The sequence below is a fragment of the Ochotona curzoniae genome, unplaced genomic scaffold (genome assembly GCF_017591425.1).
Source record: "Ochotona curzoniae isolate NIBS_2020 unplaced genomic scaffold, NIBS_Ocur_1.0 contig_3622, whole genome shotgun sequence".
NCBI classification, from domain to species: domain Eukaryota; kingdom Metazoa; phylum Chordata; class Mammalia; order Lagomorpha; family Ochotonidae; genus Ochotona; species Ochotona curzoniae.
The window spans coordinates 9,462,058-9,482,885 of record NW_024465926.1 but is presented as its reverse complement, the minus strand read 5'-3'; the positions used below and the strand labels follow the sequence as shown (position 1 = coordinate 9,482,885).

Below are 20,828 nucleotides of genomic sequence, written 5' to 3'. Positions count from 1 at the left end.
CTGGCTGCTCTCTTCTGAACATGATTCCCTTTTCTGATCTTCCTGCCATGCTGGGCAGTGTTGGATGCATGTATCCAGTCAACACATCCATCGTGAGCCTACTGTGTACCCAGCATGGCCTAGACATCAGCTGAGAAACTCTTTCTTCCAATAGGCCCAGTAAAAATAAAGGAAAAATAAAATTCAGGTTTTCTTAAAAGTGGAATCACCCTTTCCAAACTGTGAGAAATAACCAACTCTTTTAAGAGGATTTTTCTCTCTTTTTTTTAAGTTTTAAAGCAAGATTAATCAGAAGAGTTGAGAAAGAGGACTCCTGACCTAGTGACAGGAGGGGGCTTTGAGATAGAAAGGACCCTCATGCTCTGACCATAGTGGCAGGAGGGAAAGTAAAAAAGACCCCAGGTTTTTCATTAAAGAGAGTTCTTGATGAGCCTGAGTGTCAGAATATGCCGCATTGACTTGAAGGAGAGCAGGTTGCTTAGATTTCAATCCTTGGAAAGAAACACTTTGTCAGAATGTTTCAGAGTTTCCCTCCCTGACCCTTAGATGAGGAGAAGCACATGCAGCAGGCCTATATACTGAAGATGTGTTTTGTTTTGTTTTGAGATTGCTTTACTTATTTATTTGAAAGAATTACAGAGAGGAGTGACAAAGGGGAGAGTTGTTGCACCCACTAGTTTCCTGCCCCTCAAATGACTGCAACATCTAGCATGGAGCCAGGCTGCAACTGGGAGCCTGTGTCTACCACTAGGTTTCCCATATGGGGGTGCAGGGGCCCAAGCCCCAGGTTATCCTCCACTGTTTTTTCTAGAACATTAAACAGGAGCTGGAGCAGAAGTAAAGCAGCTAGGACTAAAACTGGTGGTGGCTTAAACTGTGGCACCACAACTCCAGCCTGGGCGTTTTAAATATATGTTGATAATGTGCAACTCCCTTTTGCCTCTCTCAGAAAAAGCTATCTTAGATGGAACACTACTCTGCCTTTAAGAAAAATTCAGAAAGTTTTGCAAAGGAGAGAATTCCATAAATGCTGGCGTATTTTACTCTAGCATGTCTCATGAAATTAAACAAGGTACAAAATAGTATGTTGGTCAGAGCATAATAGCCTAGTGGCTAAATCGTCACCTTGCATCTGCTGGGATCCCATATGGGCACCTGTTGTTATTCCGGCTGCTCCACTTCCCATTCAGCTCCCTGCTTGTGGCCTGGGAAAGCAGTCAAGGACGACCCAAAGCCTTGGGACTCTGCATCCATGTGGGAATCCAGAAGAAGCTCCTGGCTCCTGGGTTCAGATCAGCCCAGTTCCAGCTGTTGTGAGAAATGAACCAGTGGTACATATTATTTTTGATGATGTTTACATAGTTGATTGGGGAGGAAGTGTCAAGGATCAGGGAAAAGTGGGTGAAATTATTGCTTACGCATTTTCTTTTTCTTCTTCGTGTACCTGGGAGAGGCAGGAGTGTAAGGGGAGAAACCATCCCCAGCCTCCCAACCACTTCAATACCTGGGGCTGAGGAAGGCCACCCAATGTTATCCTAGGGTCCCCATTGTGGAGCATGTTTGAGGGTTCTGCTCAAGTGGTTTCAGTAGTTCTGAGATGTTTTTGATATTGCTGCTCCAAGGATGAGGAAATGCTTCCAAGGTCAGTTGGCTGACGTAGTCCACTTCAGAGTCTCCATCTGCCCAGAAATTTGCTGTCAAGCTTTGCTGGGTAGTTGATAAATTTGTCTGCCTTCCTTCCTCTGCAAACCAGTGGGTGCTACAGCCCAGACCAGTCTTGCCCACCACACACTCTGGCCCTCACGTACACCAGGGGGAGGTATAGCCCAGTTAAAGCAAACCGCAGTAACCCTCACTGGACTGGCCTCCAGCTCTGGTTCCTGTCCCTACCAGCATGTGCAATGGACTGATCCAGTCTGTACCACTTGCCATTCAGATCTTATATGCTTCGTTGGGTATTGAAACCTAACTTGACTCAACTGATTCCACCCTCCAGCTCCCATTCGTGCCATGGGTGTTAAAATCTTTTTAAAATGATGATAATAATAATAATAATCTGTCATTACTGTTACATGCAGGGACAGACCTTTATCATAGTTAAGTCAACATTGAAAAGTTGGTATCCCATACTAAAGTGCCTGATTGAAGCCCCAGCTTCCTGCTAACACTTACCCTGACAGGCAGCCACTGAAGGTGCACGTACTTGGATCCTTACTCCCCATGTTGGAGACCCAGATTAAGTTTCTGGCTCCTGGCTTCAGCCTGGCAAGCCCTGGTTCTTTTTGTTTATTTGTTCTTTAAAATCCATTTATTTATTTGAACATAAGAATTAAAGAGAAGCTGGGAGAAATATATGCTGAAGGGCCTGGTGTGGTAGCCTGGCAGCGAAAGTCCTTGCCCTGCATGTACCAGGATCCCATATGAGCACCGGTTCTAATCCTAGTGGCCTCATTCAGCTCCATGCCTATGGCCTGGGAAAGCAGTCAAGGATGGCCCAAAGCTTTGGGACCCTGCACCCACATGGGAGACCTGGAAGAGGCTCCTGGCTGGTGGCTTCAAATTGGCTCAGCTCTGGCTGTTACAGCCACTTGGGGAGTGAATCAACAAACAGAAGATCTTCCTCTCTGTTTCTCCTCCTCTCTGTAAATCTAACTTTCCAGTAAAAATAAAATAAATATGTTTTTTAAAAAAAAGGAAATATATGCTGATTCACTACCTAGATGTCTGCCAAGAGCCAGAGGCTTTGGAAAATCTCCCACGTGGTGGCAGGGGCCCAGACACTTGGGCCATTTTTGCTGCTTTTTTCCAGATAATTAGCAGGGAGCTGGATAGGAAGTAAAATATCCAAAATTTGAACTAGCACCCATATGAAATGCCAGGCCCCAGCCCCTGCAGTGGCTATTAGGGGCATTTGAGGATTGTGCCTGTGAATGGAGGATTTCCCTCTTTCTTTCTCTCTCTGCCCTTCAAATAAAGTAGAAATAGATAAAATTAAAGAATTTGCAATGAAGATAAATTCTTGCATAGTATAGACTATTTTGGGAAGGGAGAATTAGAAGCTTAACAGACATAGGTGAGAAGTCCCACCTGGCTGAAAACTTCTTTATTCTTTCTGAACATTGAAGAGTGTTTTACCCATTCTAAAAATTTAACTAAAAATCTTTAAATAATGCTTTTATGATTTTTTAAGCAGTTGTTTGCCACCTGAGACGTAGAAATGAGTTCTCTCCTCTCGTGGCACCCAGGTTCCTTTTCTGGCTCAACAAAGCACTTGTACTGGTAGCAAATTACATTGTGAGAAGGTTTCCAGGACCAAGGACTCTGTCCCTTTGCTAATGGCAGTCTGTGTCTCAAGGGGAAGAGGACACTGGCACAGTGCCCAGGTTCCTTGTCCTGCATGAGGGCAGCTTGCCCCACGCTACCTGGGAAACATCAGGAAAAGGAAACCAGTGGGAGATGCGCTCGGACACTGAGCTGTTCTTGGTGCAAGCTGTGGCTTCAGTCTAAAATACATGTGGATTTTTTTCCTTTGGTAGGTGGCCAGTAAAGCTGAAGAGAACCTTCTGTTGGTGCTAGGGATGGACACGAGTGACCGAAGAGCCGCAGTCGTCTTTGCAGACACACTCACTCTCTTGTTTGAAGGCAAGCTCTTCCTCCACTTGAGGGAGACTACAGAGGTTCCTGTGTAACACTTGCATGCTACTCTTTCTTTTCACCCTTCTAGTTTGATGTGTTTATTTTAATCCTATAGTTTAATGTGTTTCAGTTTATTGGAAAGTTAGCTTTCAGATTTAGTGGATTGTTAGGAAAGATTACTCTCTGGTATTTCTGTCTTGTCTAACTGAAAACCCAATGTTTATGGTAAATTCAACCTTAAAATTAGTTACCAGAGAATGATGTTAATTTCCAAACACGATGCAAAATGACATATATTACTTCCCATGTGCCTACTAGTATACATTGTGCATATTTAACAAACAAATATGCCTGGCAATGTCTACCACTCACAGGGCAGTTTTATGTTCTTTTGGGAAGTAAAGCAACAAAAAAGGATTTGGTTAGACTCTGCATTAGTCTTGGCTGGGAGAAAGAAATCTATCTTGTAATGCAGATGTTTGAAAGCCAACCTTCTCATGTCCTTACAGGGATTGCCCGTATTGTGGAGACCCACCAACCCATCGTGGAGACCTACTATGGGCCCGGCAGACTTTTTACCCTGATCAAGTATCTTCAAGTGGAATGTGACAGACAAGTAGAGAAGGTGGTAGACAAGTTCATCAAGCAGAGGGACTACCACCAGCAGGTGAGTGTGGGGAGCAACAGGCCATTCAGAGGTGCCTGCAACCAGGCACACTGAATAAAAAGTGGAAAAGAACAATGCAAGCAGGAAAAAGCAAATTCCACATGCAATCTGACCTCTGAATTTTGCCTGTCACCAGCTAGCTTCCAGCTGGAGGTGTTGAACGATGATGGCTTCAGTGCTGAAGGAACGGAAAATGTTAGACCAGTTATAGAAACAGTGCCGCCTGTCAACAGAATGAGAATTTTGTTTCCCAAAGTTACATTGGGAACTTTCTCCTTTCTTCCTTAAGTATAAAATGTTTGTCAAAATGTTATTTTTTCATCCTTTTAAGCAGAAAAACTATTACATTGAAATAGGAGAGACCTTAAAATTCTAGGACCCCAAACTAGGAGACTATAGACAGCAGTCATTGGAACATCATTAGCATTACTTGAAGCACAGTAATGGGGTGAGCATTAGCACACAAACTGGAAACAAATCTTTGGCCCATCATCCTGAAAGCCCGTGTCTGAACTAAAGGAAGGGCAAACCTAATGAGCACACCAGACCTGAAGCCAAAAGCTTGCGATGACCACCAAGAGCATTCTCATTTCTGTTTTATGTTGCAGTTCCGCCAGGTCCAGAACAACCTGATGCGAAATTCTTCAACAGAAAAAATTGAACCAAGGTAATAATCCTGTTTTCTTCCGCGTATGAAAGTTTGAATTATTACTCCTCATCTATCCAGTGGAGACACTACTGTACAGCAGTGTGCTCTGTGCTTTTCTGGCACTCTTTCAACTGCTCTTGTTTCATAGTGGAAGATCTGTAAACACAGAAGTATAGTTAACACATGTGGTTCATAAGTAAAGGATCTTTGCTGGAAGCTTTGACGCATCCAGATTGGTTCCCCTCCTTTTACTCCCACGATAGCTATTATCAAATTTCAAACTTTTTTTTTTTTGTAATACAAGTAATGGTTTACTTATCAAAAGGAAATGCAAACATAAAAATTTACTCAAACTTTTAGAAAGTACACAGCATGTGTTAGTCTTTCACGTGGCAACTAGCAAAATGAGCTAAACAGACATAACTTTTTTTGTAGCATCTGTGGTCTTTTAAGAAGATACTAATAATAAATAACCCATCTAGGTTGTGTATTATATGCCACATACAGTTCTAAGCATGTAACCATTATCAAATCTTTTAAACCAAGAGTTCGTTCTTTATTTTCACATTTTCTTTGTTTTTTTTTTAAGAATTATTTATTTTTAGTGGAAAGGCAGATATACAGAGAGGAGGAGAAACAGAGAGGAAGATCTTCCAATTGATGGTTCACTCTCCGAGTGGCTGCAATGGCTGGAGCTGAGCCAGTCCGAAGCCAGGAGCCAGGAATCTCTTCCAGGTCTCCCATGTGGGTGCAGGGTCCCAAAGCTTGGGGCTGTCCTTGACTGCATTCCCAGGCCACAGGCCGGGAGCCGAATGGGAAGCGGGACCGCAGGCATTAGAACCGGCACCCATATAGGATCCTAGCGTGTTCAAGGTGAGGACTTTAACTCTTACTCTATTGCACTGGGCCAATTTTCACATTTGTTTTAATATACTTGAAATGCAGAACAATAGACAGAGATGGCCACAATGGCCAGGACTAAGCCAGCCAAAGCCAAGAACCTGGAACTCCGTCCACTTCTTATACATGGGTGGCAGGAACCCAAACTCATGAGCCATCTTCCTCTGCTTTCCCAGGCGCTTACACTTGGAGCTGAATTGAAAATAAAGCGACTTGGGCCTAGCATAGTAACCTAGCAGCTAAAATCCTTGCCTTGCATGTGCTGGGATCCCATATGGTTGCCGGTTCTAATCTTAGTGGCCCCGCTTCCCATCCAGCTCCCTACTTGTGGCCTGTGCTAGTTGAGGACAACCCAAAGCCTTGGGACCCTGCACCCACATGGGAGGTCCTGAGGAGGCTCCTGGCTCCTGGCTTTGTACTGGCTCAGCTCTGGACGCTGCAGCGACTTGGAGAGTGAATCAGCAGACAGAAGATCTTTCTCTTTGTCTCTCCTCCTCTCTGTATATCTTACTTTCTAATTAAAATAAATAAATCTTTAAAAAAATAAATAAAATAATAAAGTGACCAGGATTTGAATAAAAGCCCATATAGGATGTGAGCATAGCATGTGGCTCCTTAATCCACTGCCGCACAGTACCAGCCCCCAAGTCAAGGTTTCTCCAGTTCATTATTCTGTTCTGTGTGGCTGAGTAATTTTTTTCTCTTTAGTCTTTGGTCAGGCAAAGAGGCACAAAAAGACAAGTAGATAGAAATCTCACATCTTCTGGTTTACTCCCCAAATGCTCACAGTGGCCAAGACCGGGCCAGGCCAAAGCTAGGAACCAGGAATTCTGTCTGATTATCCCATATGAGTGGCAGTGACCTATATTACCCACTATCATCATCAGGAAGCCAAAATCAGAAACAGAATTGGGCCCGGTCGTGTGACCTAGTGGCTAAAGTCCTCACCTTGAACGCGCCAGGATCCCATATGGGTGCCGGTTCTAATCCCGGCAGCTCCGCTTCCCATCCAGCTCCCTGCTTGTAGCCTGGGAAAGCAGTTGAGGACAGCCCAAAGCTTTGGGACCTTGTACCCCTGTGGGATACCAGAAGAGGTTCCTGGATCCTGGCTTTGGATCAGCATAGCATCGGTCATTGCACTCACTTGGGAAATGAATCATCAGATGGAAGATCTTCCTCTCTGTCTCTCCTCCTCTCTGTATATCTGACTTCCCAATAAATAAATAAATCTTAAAAAAAAAAAAAAAAAAAAAACAGAAAAAGAAACAGAATAGGACTGACCCAGGCACTATGATTGGGAATGCCTCAGAACCTCAACTTACTATGCCAAATCCCTGCCACTGGCTGGGTAATTCTTTGTTATAGTGGAACTATTCTGTACATTGTAGGATGGTTAGTGGTATCCTGGCATCTACCCCATTATGTGCTCGTAGTCTCCTGTGTCAAAATTGCTGAGTTGGAAATCACTGATTTAGCCCATAACCATTGTTCATAGGAAGAAGCCTGACAGCGTTGAGTGACTTACCTGAAGGCGGACAAATGGACAAGACAGAGCCAGAGATAGATCCCACAGAGTGTGTAACTAGAGAGTTTGTTCTGTCAATGACTGTGGTACATTGAGTGGTGTTCTAATATGTCACCGTGACATAGTAAGAGCATGTGGTAAGGGGACGTTCAAGGAAGATTTTCTGAAGAAATGACCTTAGATCTAAATTCTAAGGAGTAAGTAGGGGGTTCTGGCATGATAGCTTATTGGCTAAATCCTCACCTTGCAAGCCTAGAATCCTGTATGAACACCAGTGTGTCCCAGCTATTCCATTTCCCATCCAGCTCCCTGCCTGTGACCTGGGAGGGTGGTGGAGGATGACACAAAGCTTTGGGACCTGGCATCAACGTACAAAAGCCAGCTGGGCTTCTGGTTGCAGATTGACTCAGCTCCAACCTTTGCAGCCATTTGGGGAATGAGTAGGCGGACAGATCTTTCTATCTGTATAGCCTTCTTTTATAAGTCTGCCTTTCCAATAGAAAAAAAAAATAGATCTTTAAAAAAAAGTAGGGAAATAAATTAAAGAAGTTGCAGATAAAATAGAGAAACCTTGTATGGAAGTCCTGAGTCCGTGATTTACCAGCAGAAGAGCATGAAATGAAGTAAATGTGGAGAGTCATTCAGGAGCTTGTACCCTAAGAGGTATGGAAGCCGTAGGATAAGGCCTGACTGATGTTTTGTTTTGTTGATAATTTTTTTTACTTTTATTGAAAAGTCAGATATACAGAGAAGAGGAGAGACAGAAAGGAAGATCTTTTGTCTTCTGATTCATTCCCCAGGTGGCGACAATGGCTGGAGCTGAGCAGATCCAAAGTAAGGAGCCTGCAGCTTCCTCCAGATCTCCCACACGAGTGCAGGGTCCCAAGGCTTTGTGCCATCCTCAGCTGCTTTCCCAGGCCACAAGCAGGGAATTGGATGGGAAGCAGGGCTGCCAGGATTAGAACCAGCAGTCATACAGGATCCTGGCACATGCAAGGCTAGGACTTTAGTTGCTAGGCTACTATGCCGGGACCCTGACTGATGTTTTGAAAGCATCTCTTTGACCTGAGTGTACAGAGGGAATTAATTTTCACATATAATATGAGGTAGACAGTCAGCCATTCTTTTTAAATGGCAGTCAGTTGGGGGGAATCCCCAGTGCCTATAAAACTGTATCACATAATACAATGTTAATAACAATAAAAAAAAAAGAAAGAAAAAAAAATGGCAGTCAGTTGTCCCAGCGCAATTTGTTGAAAAGATCATTTTTTCCCTGTGGATTTGTCTTAGCACTCAAGGTAAAAAGTCAGTAGGCCATCTGGGCTCTCAGTTCTGGTCCACCAATCCTTAAGTCTGTGCTTAAGCCAGAACCACATAGTCTTGATTGTTGTCGCTTTGCAGTAATTTTTGAAAATCAAAAAGTGTACCTCCTCCAGCCTTGTTTTTTCCAGATCTTTTGGTTACTCATTGGGATAAATATATGGGAGACACCACTTATGGGGCTAAAGAAGCATTTTCTTGATGTAAAGCATAATTTCCACTTAGCCCACCCTTTGGTATTCACATATCCCTTATCAGAGTGCCAGTTCAATCCAGCTTCCTGCTAACGTATCCTGGGAGGCAGCAGAAAGAGGGGTCAAGTGCTTGGATCCCCACTATTCACAAGGAAACCTGGATGGTTGACAGCTGTGCTGGGTGGCCAGACAGCAGAGCGCAATGACCGTTACAGAGCTGACCCCTTATGGGTCATTTGGGGAGGGAATGTTAGGGACTAGGTTGTCCTGAGTGCTTATATCTGAGTGAATCCAAAGTCCTTCTCATTTCTTCTGCTTCATGTGCCACAGGGAACTGGACCCCATCCTGACTGAGGTCACCCTGATGAATGCCCGCAGTGAGCTATATTTACGCTTTCTCAGGAAGAGGATCAGCTCAGATTTTGAGGTGGGGGACTCCATGGCCTCAGAAGAAGTAAAGCAAGGTAAAAGATGTTTCTCGCAACTCTGAACAGGCTACTTGTGTAGTGGGCACTCTTCTGTAAGAATGACGTCATTATCTCTGACTAGGGAGACAACTGGGGCTTGTTAGTAGCTTACGTCTGTGGGCAAATTGACTTCTGGGAGGAAATCTTAATATATACCACATTTCAGAATTGACCTGGACCTTTGAGACCATATAATCATCTTACAAAGAAGGAAATCTCATGCCAGTGTTAAATTACTTTCCTCAGCTCTTTACCCCACAGCATATTTACCAGTTTCAGTTTAACCATTTATTGCTCAATTTTAGGAGGGGAAATGCACACATGATAAATAATTTGAACAATACAGAAACTTACAGATAAATGCAGTAGGGAACTTCTGGGAATGTTAGAGATATTTTAACACTGGATTGTAGCTATTGTTGCACAAATGTATAAATTAGACAAGTAAAATGAGTGAATTTTTTTGGAATGTAAATGATACCTCAAACTTGTTTCTTACGATTTTTGTGAAGATTTATTTATTTATTTGAATGGCAGAGTGACCAGGATCTTTCATCCACTGGTTCATTTCCCAAATGGTAGCAGCAACAGCCAGAGCTGGGCCAGGCTGAAACTAGGAGCCTGGAATCTATGTTTCCTACGTGAGTGGCAGGAAGTCAAGTATTTGAGCTGTCATCTGTCAACATCCCGTGCACATTAGCAGTCAGCTAGATAAGGAGTCAGGTCTTCAACGAGCACTGCAGTGTGAGATGTGGGTATTCCAGGCCATGCTAACCCCTCTGCACCACAATTCTTGGCCCTTCAGTAAACCTGTTTTATAAAAAGAGCAAATAATATGAAGGTCTCACACCTGCTCCCAGTTTCACTAGCTGCAACTTCTGAAGAGATTGATGACTTTGAAACAAAAAATATACCATGGCCACTTACACCACTTACAGATTAACTCTCCGGTGTGGCTCATGTTTACGATAGTAGTAGCTGTTGGTCAGAGCTGGAGCTACATGTGACTATTAAATTTCAAATTTAATCAGAAGGTTTTTTTTCAATCCAGTTAACCACATTTCAAGTGCTCAGTCGCTGCTACTGCCAGTAGCTTCTCTATATGGTATCTTGTAGATCTTCTCACTCCTATTACAGACTAAGTATTCCTTCTCCAAGATGCTTAGGAACAGAAATGTTTTGTGTTTCTTGAGTGTTTAATCATAATGAGATATCTTGAGGATGGGACTCAAATCTAAAACAAGAAATTTATTAATGTTTTAGTGTGGTGATATTTTGACTGTGAACACTTGCATGAGGTCAGGAATACAACGGTTCACTTATGGCATCATTGTCAGTGCTCAGAGTTTTAGATTTCAGGGCCAGCGTGTTAGCTCGGTTGGCTAATCCCCCACCTCCAAGTGCTGGTATCCCATGTGGTCGCTGGTTTGTGTCCTGGCTGCTCCACTTGCCATCCAGTTCCCTACTTATGCCCTGGGAAAGCATCAGAGGATGGCCCAACATCTTGAAAATTCCTGCGCCCAGGTGGCAACCTGGAAAAAGCTCCTGATCGGCTCAGCTCCAGCTGTCATGGCCATTTGGGGAGTGAACCAGCAGATGGAAGAGCTTTCTGTTTGTCCTCTGGAAATCTGCCTTTCCAATAAAAGTAAATAAATCTTTTTTTAAAAATCCACTTTAGAATGTGTCAGATTTCAAGATCAGAGATGTTCAGCCTATACTTAATACTGGAAATACAATAAAAATTTTTGTACAATAGTGCTCACTGTAAAGTCCACATACTATGATCTCCAATTGCCTTTAATTACAAAACATTTAGAAATAATCTGAATGTCTAAAAATAGGAGTTGTTGAAAATATAAGTTATCCACCTAATATGCCACGTAACCATTATAAATCACAAAAAATCCCACAAGAGATATGTAGAATATTTATGAAATAACGTTTAGAGCAGAATATGAAAGTGTCTGTACTATGATCATAATCATGTAAAAATTAGAAAGGAGTCTGAGAAAATGAAAAGAATTGCTATTTCTCGTGGGGAAGAAAAGTGAGTGTTCCTTTCTTGACTGTCCCCTAGAGCACCAGAAGTGTCTGGACAAACTCCTCAATAACTGCTTACTGAGCTGTACCATGCAGGAGCTCATTGGCTTGTATATTACCATGGAGGAGTACTTCATGAGGGAGACTGTCAATAAGGTAGGACATAGGAAACATGTCTCGGAAATGGGGCTTCCTCTCCAAGTAGCCAGCCTGAAGGAACCGACTGAGACCTGTCATTCTTGGTCTTGCTTTGTGAGACTGTTGCCTGCAGACTGAGTGGCACTGCTTTGTGTGGTGACAAGTGACATCTTGGAGTTCTTTGTATTTCCAGCTGAAACTCCTTTCCCAAGGTTTAGCAAAGAGCAGTTCAGCTCCTCGGTGAACCTACGTGTCCCCTGCCTCCCTGGAGGTGGGCATGGGTGAGGCATCTCTGGGAACTTGGCCTCAGCTGATGACTTTGATCCCAGCTTATGGATCTCCCCATGGTCAAAGCCCTAGAAATTGAATCTGCTAACAGTGATCAATAGGGAAGCTCTTTTGGCAAGGATTTGCACCAAGCTATGATGAAATAAACCATACTAAATAGGATATAGAACAGGCAGCAGAGCCAGTAATCAGTACAGTAAACAGAACTGTGTAAACAGAACAAACCAGGAGGCACAATGACGCGGGCTTGGAAACCTTACTAGATGATCTGTCCCTTGGATAGGCTGTGGCACTGGACACCTATGAGAAGGGTCAGTTAACTTCCAGCATGGTGGATGATGTATTCTACATTGTTAAGAAATGCATTGGGCGAGCTCTGTCCAGTTCCAGCATCGACTGCCTATGTGCCATGATAAACCTCGCCACCACAGAGCTGGAGTCTGACTTCAGGTACGATTGGCTCTTTCTCCTTTCTAAACACAAAGCTCCTGGTTTTGTTGACTTGTGAGATCCATTTATTTCTACTTTTTTTCCCCTTGTGCTTCTAGTTCGACAGCAGGGTTGAGGCTCCTGTTCCTAGCATAGCATCCTTGGTCCCAACCATCTGTCCAGATCCTGGATATCTTTAGGGTTCATTTTCTGCTCTGGGTTGCACTGAAGAGATTCTTAGCCCTCACATCTGGGAAAGAAAAAGGCGATTCAGATGAAACCAGGCATTGTAATGGCAGTAATCATTCGCGCTGTTAGAGGCCAGGCACTGTGTGCTCTCTGGCTCTTTACCTTAGGATATAGGCACTATTTGCTTTATCTTATAGATGTGGAAACTGGAGCTTCAGAAGGTGCCATTCCTTGAATCACATACCCACTTAAGTGGTAGATATCCAAGTCCAGACCTGACTGACTGAAAATCCAATCTCTCTAGTGTGAAACTTGCTTTCACAGAATTGTACCACCTCCTCTTTGTTGGAGCTCAGTGTGATAACAGAAAGCCTCCTATGAAGTAAAGAATCAGCCCATCGCCTCTGTTCCTGTCACGTCAGTGTCCATGAGGAGTGTAGGCCACTCTTACACGCTTACTCCTGGAGTCTCCCACAGGATTCTCAAGCACTGATTGTTCTTCCAGAAGAACATTGGATGTTAATGTTGCTGTGTCAGGGTGGTGGGTGCTGTCGTCCTGCTGACCCAGAGGCTGGGTTGAGCGCTGCCATTCTGCCCACAGGGATGTTCTGAGTAACAAGCTGCGCATGGGCTTCCCAGCCACCACCTTACAGGACATCCAGCGTGGGGTAACAAGTGCCGTAAACATCATGCACAGCAGCCTTCAGCAGGGCAAGTTTGACACAAAAGGCATTGAGAGCACTGACGAAGCCAAGCTGTCATTCTTGGTAGGTAACCCATGGGTGGGGAACTGGATCAGTTTGTCCTGAGGAATTAAGTAATGATCCCTGAATCATAATATGATTGGCCTTGAGCTGGGGACTCGTCCAGTATCTATATAAAAGGAAAGCTCTTCTTTTTGAATATTTATTTTAGTTTTTTGAAAGGCAGAATTAGAGAGAGAGAGACAGAAAATATCTTCCATCCCTTGGTTCACTCTGCAATGGACAGTCCAAAGCTAAGAGCCAGGATCATCTTCCAGATCTCACACAGGGGTGCACGGGCCCACAGATTTGGGCCATGTTCCACTGCTCTTTCCCAGGATGTTAGCAAGCAGCTGGTTCAGAAGTGGAGCAACCAGGATTTAAACTTGTACCCATATGGAATACCAGCACTGCTCACAGCACTTCATCCACTACACCACAGCACCAGCCCCTCTCCTGGTTTTTTTCTTTACAGCTTATTAAATCTAATCCTTTCCACCTTTCCAGTCCTCTTTCCCACACTGCTCATCTGTCTTATCCTGTAGGCTGGCCAACATGTGTGAGGTCACTTGCTGCTCTCATGAGGACCTCTCACTCAGCTTGTTTAAGAGCCCAGAAGATAAGAACAAGAGAGGTGATGCTAAATGCTTGGTGACAGGTTTCGGCTTTACTGACATTAAGTACTTAAAATGTCATCACTCTTACTATAGGACCAATTTTTTATGTCTCCTTGATTCATTTGGCTGTCAAGACAAATTTCCCAACTATACTGACATATCTATCAGTTGCCATAAGCAGGATAAGCCCAGTAAGTCTGGCTTACAACTACTGTCAGTACAAAGGAAACTAGAATCGATAGTGTTTGAAACCAAATCTATTTCCCCCTGTGACAGTTCCCCTGGGTGCCCTCAAATGCTTGGAAACATTCATGTGTGGCCTTCATCCTTCAGCTGTCAGGACAGTGCAGTTGTTTCCCTGGAAGCCTGTTGTGTTAGCCGTTGTGGGCCTTATCCATCCATATGGCAGCTTAGCCATTGTCAGGATGACAACATCACTGCTGGCTGCAGCGCTAAGCACTCAGGGACGTCAGGGATGTTGAGATTTCCTAATCTCATTCCCTGGGGCCCGGGGGTGCAGTGTCTCCTCTGAAATGCTCAAGTGTGACTAATGGATGTGTGTGTGTATGTGTATGTAAGTAATTGGAAAGTCAGTTATACAGAGAGAAAGAGAGACAGAGAGGAAGATCCTCCATCCGCTGGATCACTCCCCAAGTGGCCACAACAGCCAGAGCTGAGCCAATCCAAAGCCAGGGGCCAGGAATTTCTTCTAGATCTCCCATGCGGGTGAGGGTCCCAAGATCTTGGGCTGTCCTCGACTGCTTTCCCAGGCCACAAGCAAGGAGCTGGAGGGAAAGTAAGTAGAGCAGCCAAGATACAAACTGGTGCCCGTGTGGGACGCCAATGCCCATTTGGGATTGGGCATTAGCCGCTAGGCTAATGCTAATGCACTAGGCCTGTTTATTTATATCTAAAGACATAATTATTTGAAAGGCAGGGGTTAATGAGAGACAGAGAAATTGAGATCTTCCATCACTGGTTCACAAAGAGTCATATTGGATGGCCTATGCTGTGGCATCAGAGGTCAAGCCCTTGGGACACCTGGAGAGTGAACCAGCAAATAGGTCCTCTGCATCTATGTCTGTCTGTGTCTCAAATAAATACACTTTTTTCTTAAAAGGAAACAGGAAAGGGCCCAGTGCTGTGGCACAGTGGGTTACCTGTGGTGCTGACATCCCATATGAGTACCAGTTCAAATCCTGGCTTCTGCACTTCCAGTCCAGCTGCCTGCCAATGAGTTATGAAAGCAGTAGAGGACAGCCCAAGACCTTGGGACCCTGCAGCCACATGGGAGACCCAGAAGAAACTCCAGGCTCCTGGCTTCAGGGCCCAGCTGTAGCTGTTTGGCCATTTGGGAACTGAACCAATGAATGAAAGATCTCTCTAAATATGTAACTCTGCCGTTCAGATAGACTAATCTTACAAAGATTATAAACTTCACTTCCGTTTCCTTCTTTTAAAATTATGCATTTATTTAAGAGACAGAGTTATAAAGAGAAAAAGAGATATCTCCCATTTGCTGGTACATTCCCTAAGTGACCAGGCTAGGCTGAAGCCAGGAACCCGTAATTTCATATGAGTTTCCCATGTGGCAAGTAGAAGCCGAAATCCTTGGGCCATCTTCCACTGCCTTCCCAAATCCAGAAACTGGATTGGAAGTTGAATAACTGTGACTGAAACTCAGCATTCATATGGGATGCCAGTGTTTGCACATAGTGTTTTAACCCGCTGTACCGCAATATCAACCCCCCAAATTTGGCTAGTTGCACTAGCCATATTTCAGGTGCTCAAGTGCCACACATGACTGTGGACTGGCATTCTGAACACTACCGATTTTCATGGTAGTTACGATGCTCATTTCCCAAACTGGAGTATTGGTTTGCTATCCAGCTGCAGCTTCTAACTCCTCACTTCCTGCTGATGCAGATCGTAGGAAGCAGAGGTGATTTCAAGTAATTGGGAACCTGCCTCCCATATGGGAAACCCAGGTGATTGAGTTTTAGTTCCCAGCTTCCACCCAGTCTAGTCCCAACCCTCTGACATCTGGAGCTCTGTATCTCTTTTGTGCCTCTCAGATTTTTTTCTTACAAGGAGAAAGGAAAGCTGGGCAGTGCTGTAGTACACAAACAGCACTGAAGATGACAGGAAGATCTCTGCCTTCATTGGATCTCATTCTAGTGGAAAAGCTAGACAGGAAACAAATAACCAAGGAATATCCTAAATTACATATTGTCATGTAAAACAGATAGTGAACTAGGAAGAGGCTGGTGGGGTGAGGTGTCCTCCCCTCGACATCAGGATGACGTCCTGATCTTGTAACTTAGCCACCAGCCCTGCCCTGTATCCTTGCTTGACTGTACAAGACCAGAGCAGTTTTTCTATCCTCTAAATAGCCATCACAGTCTGCGCCTTAATTGTTACTTTTATAACAGGCTGTATTTCATTATTGGACTTCAGTAATATAGGTGACTTGGCAAAGAAGGAGCCATTGAGTGGCAGCAATGGGATTCTAAATTTTGCTCAAGCTTTGTGACCTTGTCACTCTGAATTTCTGTCCCTATATCTGCATTTTGTCAAATGCCCGTACTTGTATCTAACTTCCTTTCTGGAATGTCAACATTAAGAGAGAGGAGGGTTTTAGGGGTTGTTGACTGTGTTCTCCCCGGAGCCTGGCACGTCACAAGCACTCAGTAAATATTTGCTGAGTCTATTGTTGGTGCACGTGGTGAACTGTTTTACCTTTTGAGGAGTCTCATTTCCTGCTACGAACTGGGTTTGATAATACTTATGTTGTGGGGGTGTTTGGCAGGGTCATTGAGGTAACAGATGAGAACATGCTTCACGGGTGGCTGCCTGGAAGCCTTTTTGAATGAATGTCAGACCTTGCATCCTGGGCTTGGCAGTTTAGAGCCACAAGACTTAGGCTAGACTTGTGTGCCAGAGCCATCACCAGTCTGTAGGTAGCATAGAGCAAAAAGACCTGAAGACTGGCTTACTGCCTCTGAGGTCTCAAGGACATCATGACCTTCTTGTCAGGGTCAACTGGAAGCCTGAGGCTGGCTCACTACTATTCTTCCTGACCCAAGATCCAAACATGTTGCCTGGTGACAGTGGGACAGGTTTTCCTTAGCTTGCAGCTGCACTCCAGCCAGCCCTCCTGGGAGACTGCTCACTGCAGCTGTCAGACAGTGTGGCATTGCAGTAGGCAACGAATGATAGTGCAGGAAGCCATATTCTTCCTTCATCTCCTAGGTGACTCTGAACAACGTGGAAGTCTGCAGTGAAAACATCTCTACTCTGAAGAAGACACTTGAGGTACAGGAGAAACTGTCAGCTTCCAGTGGCCCTCCATACACTCATCCTTGGGGACTAGATGTGCTCTGACAGGAAACCACATTGCAAGGATGCAGTGCCAGTCAGCATGGCAGCGCAGTAACAGGAGAGCACTGGCAGATGAGTTGGAAGATCAAAAGTAAATTGGATCTTCCATCACATATTTGGCATGTGATCTTGGACAAGTGCCTTAAGTCTTTAAGCCTCACTGGGTTCTGTCATCAAGTAAAATACAGATCTCCATCTTGTGCTGCTTTGGTTTCTCAGGCCACCCAAACAGGTTGATAGCATTTTATAACAACGTCTTATATGACAAAGACTAAATCAGGACTTGAGCCTAAGAAAATCTTCCTCCAAAGCCATGAAAAAAAAGTCTAGTATTTTGTTTTTACATTCCCCAGGAGGAGGGGAAGCTCCATGGGGAGCCATGGAGTTTTCCAAAGCCCTGCCAAGGTTCTTGCTGATGCCAAGAAGGCTTAAGGAAGAGAAATGGCCAGCAGTGGTTTACTCATTCTGCCATGACCCAGGCACGCTGGTTAGTCTTACAGCAGTATTCTTCCCTAGAGTGACTGCACCAAGCTGTTCAGCCAAGGTATTGGAGGGGAGCAGGCCCAGGCCAAATTTGACAGCTGCCTTTCTGACTTGGCTGCCGTGTCCAACAAATTCCGAGACCTCCTGCAGGTAAGCCCCAGCTTCAGCTGTTAAGTGAGTTCTGAGCCTGTGGGTTGCTCGGAGAAGACTGTGAATTTGCACTTTGTGGGTTCCATTGTGGAGGAGGAGCAGGGAGGGGGGGTGACAGAGCAGCATGCAGAGTTGCACAAATCCCTTGAGACCAAAGACTCCTTTCATGTTTGTCATCAGTGCATTTGTACCATTTGACGAGCCATCTGGTCTCTAGAATCTCCACAATGACAAGCCCTCAGAAGCATGCTCAGAAGAAACAGGTTACCTTAACCTGCTGCCTGGCCTAGCCTAGGTGTTGCCTACCACCAGCTAAACTTGAGAATTGGCTTCAGGGCCTCATCTCTACCCTAGACCTGGATCAGGAAAGATCTTGAAAAGGATATTGTTTTCAGCTTCTTTCATCAGCAATACCTGTTGGTTTCCAGTAAGGCCTGCAGAAAGCCCCAGAGCTAGAAGCATGCCCTCCATCAGGACTGTATGGAGCAGAAGGCATGTTGTTCCCATGTCTAATCTGTCTCTGCCTTGTCCCATGCAGGAAGGACTGGCAGAGCTCAACAGCACAGCTGTCAAGCCACAGGTGCAGCCTTGGATCAACACCTTTCTGTCTGTCTCCCACAACATTGAGGAGGTCAGCCTGGCCACAGGCAGCCATCAAGCCCTGATCAGCCCTTGCCCTCACCTCAGAGGCTAGCTGCCCATTCAGGGGCTCAGAACCCACATCTCAAGGGACTTTGCCTTGGCCTGACTCATTCCTTGTTACTGGGGCTCTTCGTGTCCTACCTGTTCTAGATTTAGGAATTACCCCCTCTTCCCCCCACCCCCCCAGTAATTCTCTACTGTAGAATTTGAAATTTAAAGGGTGAATAAAGCACCAGGAGCCCTAGTGTACTGTGGGGGTCACTGTTGCAGTCCGAGGGTATTTGCTGGTTATAGGCATGATGCAGCAGCAGTTTCTGTTAGCCTGGGTGTCAAAATTGGTTTTTTGGTTGTTGATTTTTCTGATTTATTATTTGAAGGTAGAATGACAGGAGGGGGTAGAGGAAAGTATCTTCCATCCTCTGGTTCTTTCCCCAGATTACCTGCAACAGGCCAAATTCAGGAGCCACAGAGTCACCTTGGTGTCACCATGGCAGGAACCCAGCTAGATGAGCCATCACCACAGTGTCCCAGAGAGTGGGTGATAGTCAAGAGGCAGAGGCAGGTATGGCATTTGGCTTCTTAACCACCAGGCCACATGCCCACCCACAGGTTAATTGAATGCGTCTTACCATAGATTTCCTAAAGGTCCAGGGGTTGGCAGGGTAAATGGTGCTTAGAAAGAAGCCTATGGTAACCCATTTTGCTTCCTGACATTAGGAAGAGTTCAATGACTACGAAGCCAATGACCCTTGGGTACAACAGTTCATCCTTAACCTGGAACAGCAAATGGCAGAGTTCAAGGTGAGCAGATTCATGGGGTCAGAATTAACTCACCCATTTTCAAACCAGCAACCTATGTAGTTTTTCAGTATGCCCATGCTAGAGACCCTGAAAGCCCTTCCAGGCCATGGCCATCACAAACACTGATCTGTGGCCTCATGGAATTATCCCCACCATGTAAAGACTCCAATGCAGAGATAGGGGCTAGACGTGACTCCTGCTGATGACAAGTTTTTGTGTGCAGGCCAGCCTCTCCCCAGTCATCTATGACAGTCTGACTGGCCTCATGACTAGCCTTGTTGCTGTTGAGTTGGAGAAAGTGGTGCTGAAATCTACCTTCAACCGGGTAAGGTCAAGGGTACAAGGGTCCACAGCTCTTGTCATATCTCCTGAGAAGAAGACAAGTCATGCCCTTATACCCCAAAATTTGCATCCCCTCTCTGCACTGGGCCCTTAGTCCTAGTCCTCTCCCTATGTCCCTATGTTATTACTCCTATTCCTGCCCCTGCATCTGAGACCCTAAAACAAGACACCACCCCAAGATCTAGCTGCCTTTCCCACTCAGCTCTGTAGGAAATTGGAGACCAGTTCTGCTGGGCGAGAGAGCCTGGTCTTCAGCAATGACTGGGCTGTGTGTTCTGCAGCTGGGAGGTCTACAGTTTGACAAGGAGCTGAGGTCACTCATCGCCTACCTTACCACAGTGACCACCTGGACCATCCGAGACAAGTTTGCCCGGCTCTCCCAGATGGCCACAGTCCTCAACCTGGAGCGAGTATGTGGGGCCCTCTCAGCCAAACTAGAGAAGGGTGACTGGAAAGAGGCCCCCCAAGTTGTCTTTCCCTTCCTTGGTGCACCTACTCTGCCCTTCAGAGTCCAGGGTTTCCTCAGGATAGCTGTGCCTTGCTGACTAGTTTCTGTATTCTTCCCTACAGGTGACAGAGATCCTAGACTACTGGGGTGCCAACTCTGGCCCGCTGACTTGGCGCCTCACCCCTGCTGAAGTGCGCCAGGTGCTGGCTCTGCGCATAGACTTCCGCAGTGAGGACATCAAGAGGCTGCGCCTATAGCTGCAGGGTGGGCCTACACAGCCCATCACACTGCAGGGCCTCTTCCCCAAGTAGCCGCTGTGGTCAGGCAGCTGGGCATGACTGTTTGGGTTCGGGGATCTCTAGCCACAGGGAAATAAGGCCTGGATTCTGGCCACACACTGCCATCAGATGTGGCTGGGCAGTGTTCTGGGGGAAGCATGGGCCATCTCTGAGTGGCCACTCTCTCACCCCAAAAACATTTTCCTGTCAGCCTTAGAGGGGGACCTGGAATTAGGTTGGACTTCAACAAGAGGCTATGTTTACAAACCCTGAATAAAGACACTCCTAAAGAGATGCTAGTATGCTGCTTCCAGAGAAGGCTGACTGCTCTAGGGCAGGACATGCCCACCATTTGCACTGAAATGTGACAGCAAAATCCCAGGGCCTCAGCCACTCCCACACTCACAGCTATGAACAGCTGACTCTATAGCCCACAGGACAACAGGACCCTTTATCTAGTCCTGAAGCCTCAACCCCCACCAGATTGTCCCCTGGCAATTT

The 20,828-nt window shown here is 45.4% G+C and overlaps 1 protein-coding gene across 2 annotated transcripts in view; it reads left to right on the top strand.

The window, feature by feature from the left end:
- The window catches only part of COG4 (component of oligomeric golgi complex 4), a 29,727-nt gene extending 9,108 nt beyond the window's left edge, over positions 1 to 20,619 (top strand). The window contains exons 6-19 of one of the 2 annotated variants that reach the window (XM_040982396.1): positions 3,537 to 3,642; positions 4,146 to 4,303; positions 4,912 to 4,970; positions 9,222 to 9,355; positions 11,436 to 11,554; positions 12,108 to 12,274; positions 13,044 to 13,209; positions 17,055 to 17,117; positions 17,700 to 17,816; positions 18,355 to 18,447; positions 19,176 to 19,259; positions 19,483 to 19,584; positions 19,883 to 20,011; positions 20,172 to 20,619. In XM_040982396.1, coding sequence (XP_040838330.1) covers positions 3,537 to 3,642; positions 4,146 to 4,303; positions 4,912 to 4,970; positions 9,222 to 9,355; positions 11,436 to 11,554; positions 12,108 to 12,274; positions 13,044 to 13,209; positions 17,055 to 17,117; positions 17,700 to 17,816; positions 18,355 to 18,447; positions 19,176 to 19,259; positions 19,483 to 19,584; positions 19,883 to 20,011; positions 20,172 to 20,306 — 1,632 coding nt within the window. In that variant the 3' untranslated portion in view covers positions 20,307 to 20,619. The remainder of the gene's footprint in view (positions 1 to 3,536; positions 3,643 to 4,145; positions 4,304 to 4,911; positions 4,971 to 9,221; positions 9,356 to 11,435; positions 11,555 to 12,107; positions 12,275 to 13,043; positions 13,210 to 17,054; positions 17,118 to 17,699; positions 17,817 to 18,354; positions 18,448 to 19,175; positions 19,260 to 19,482; positions 19,585 to 19,882; positions 20,012 to 20,171) is intronic. The other variant, XM_040982397.1, reaches the window with a different exon arrangement.
- The last annotated feature ends 209 nt before the right edge of the window (positions 20,620 to 20,828 follow it).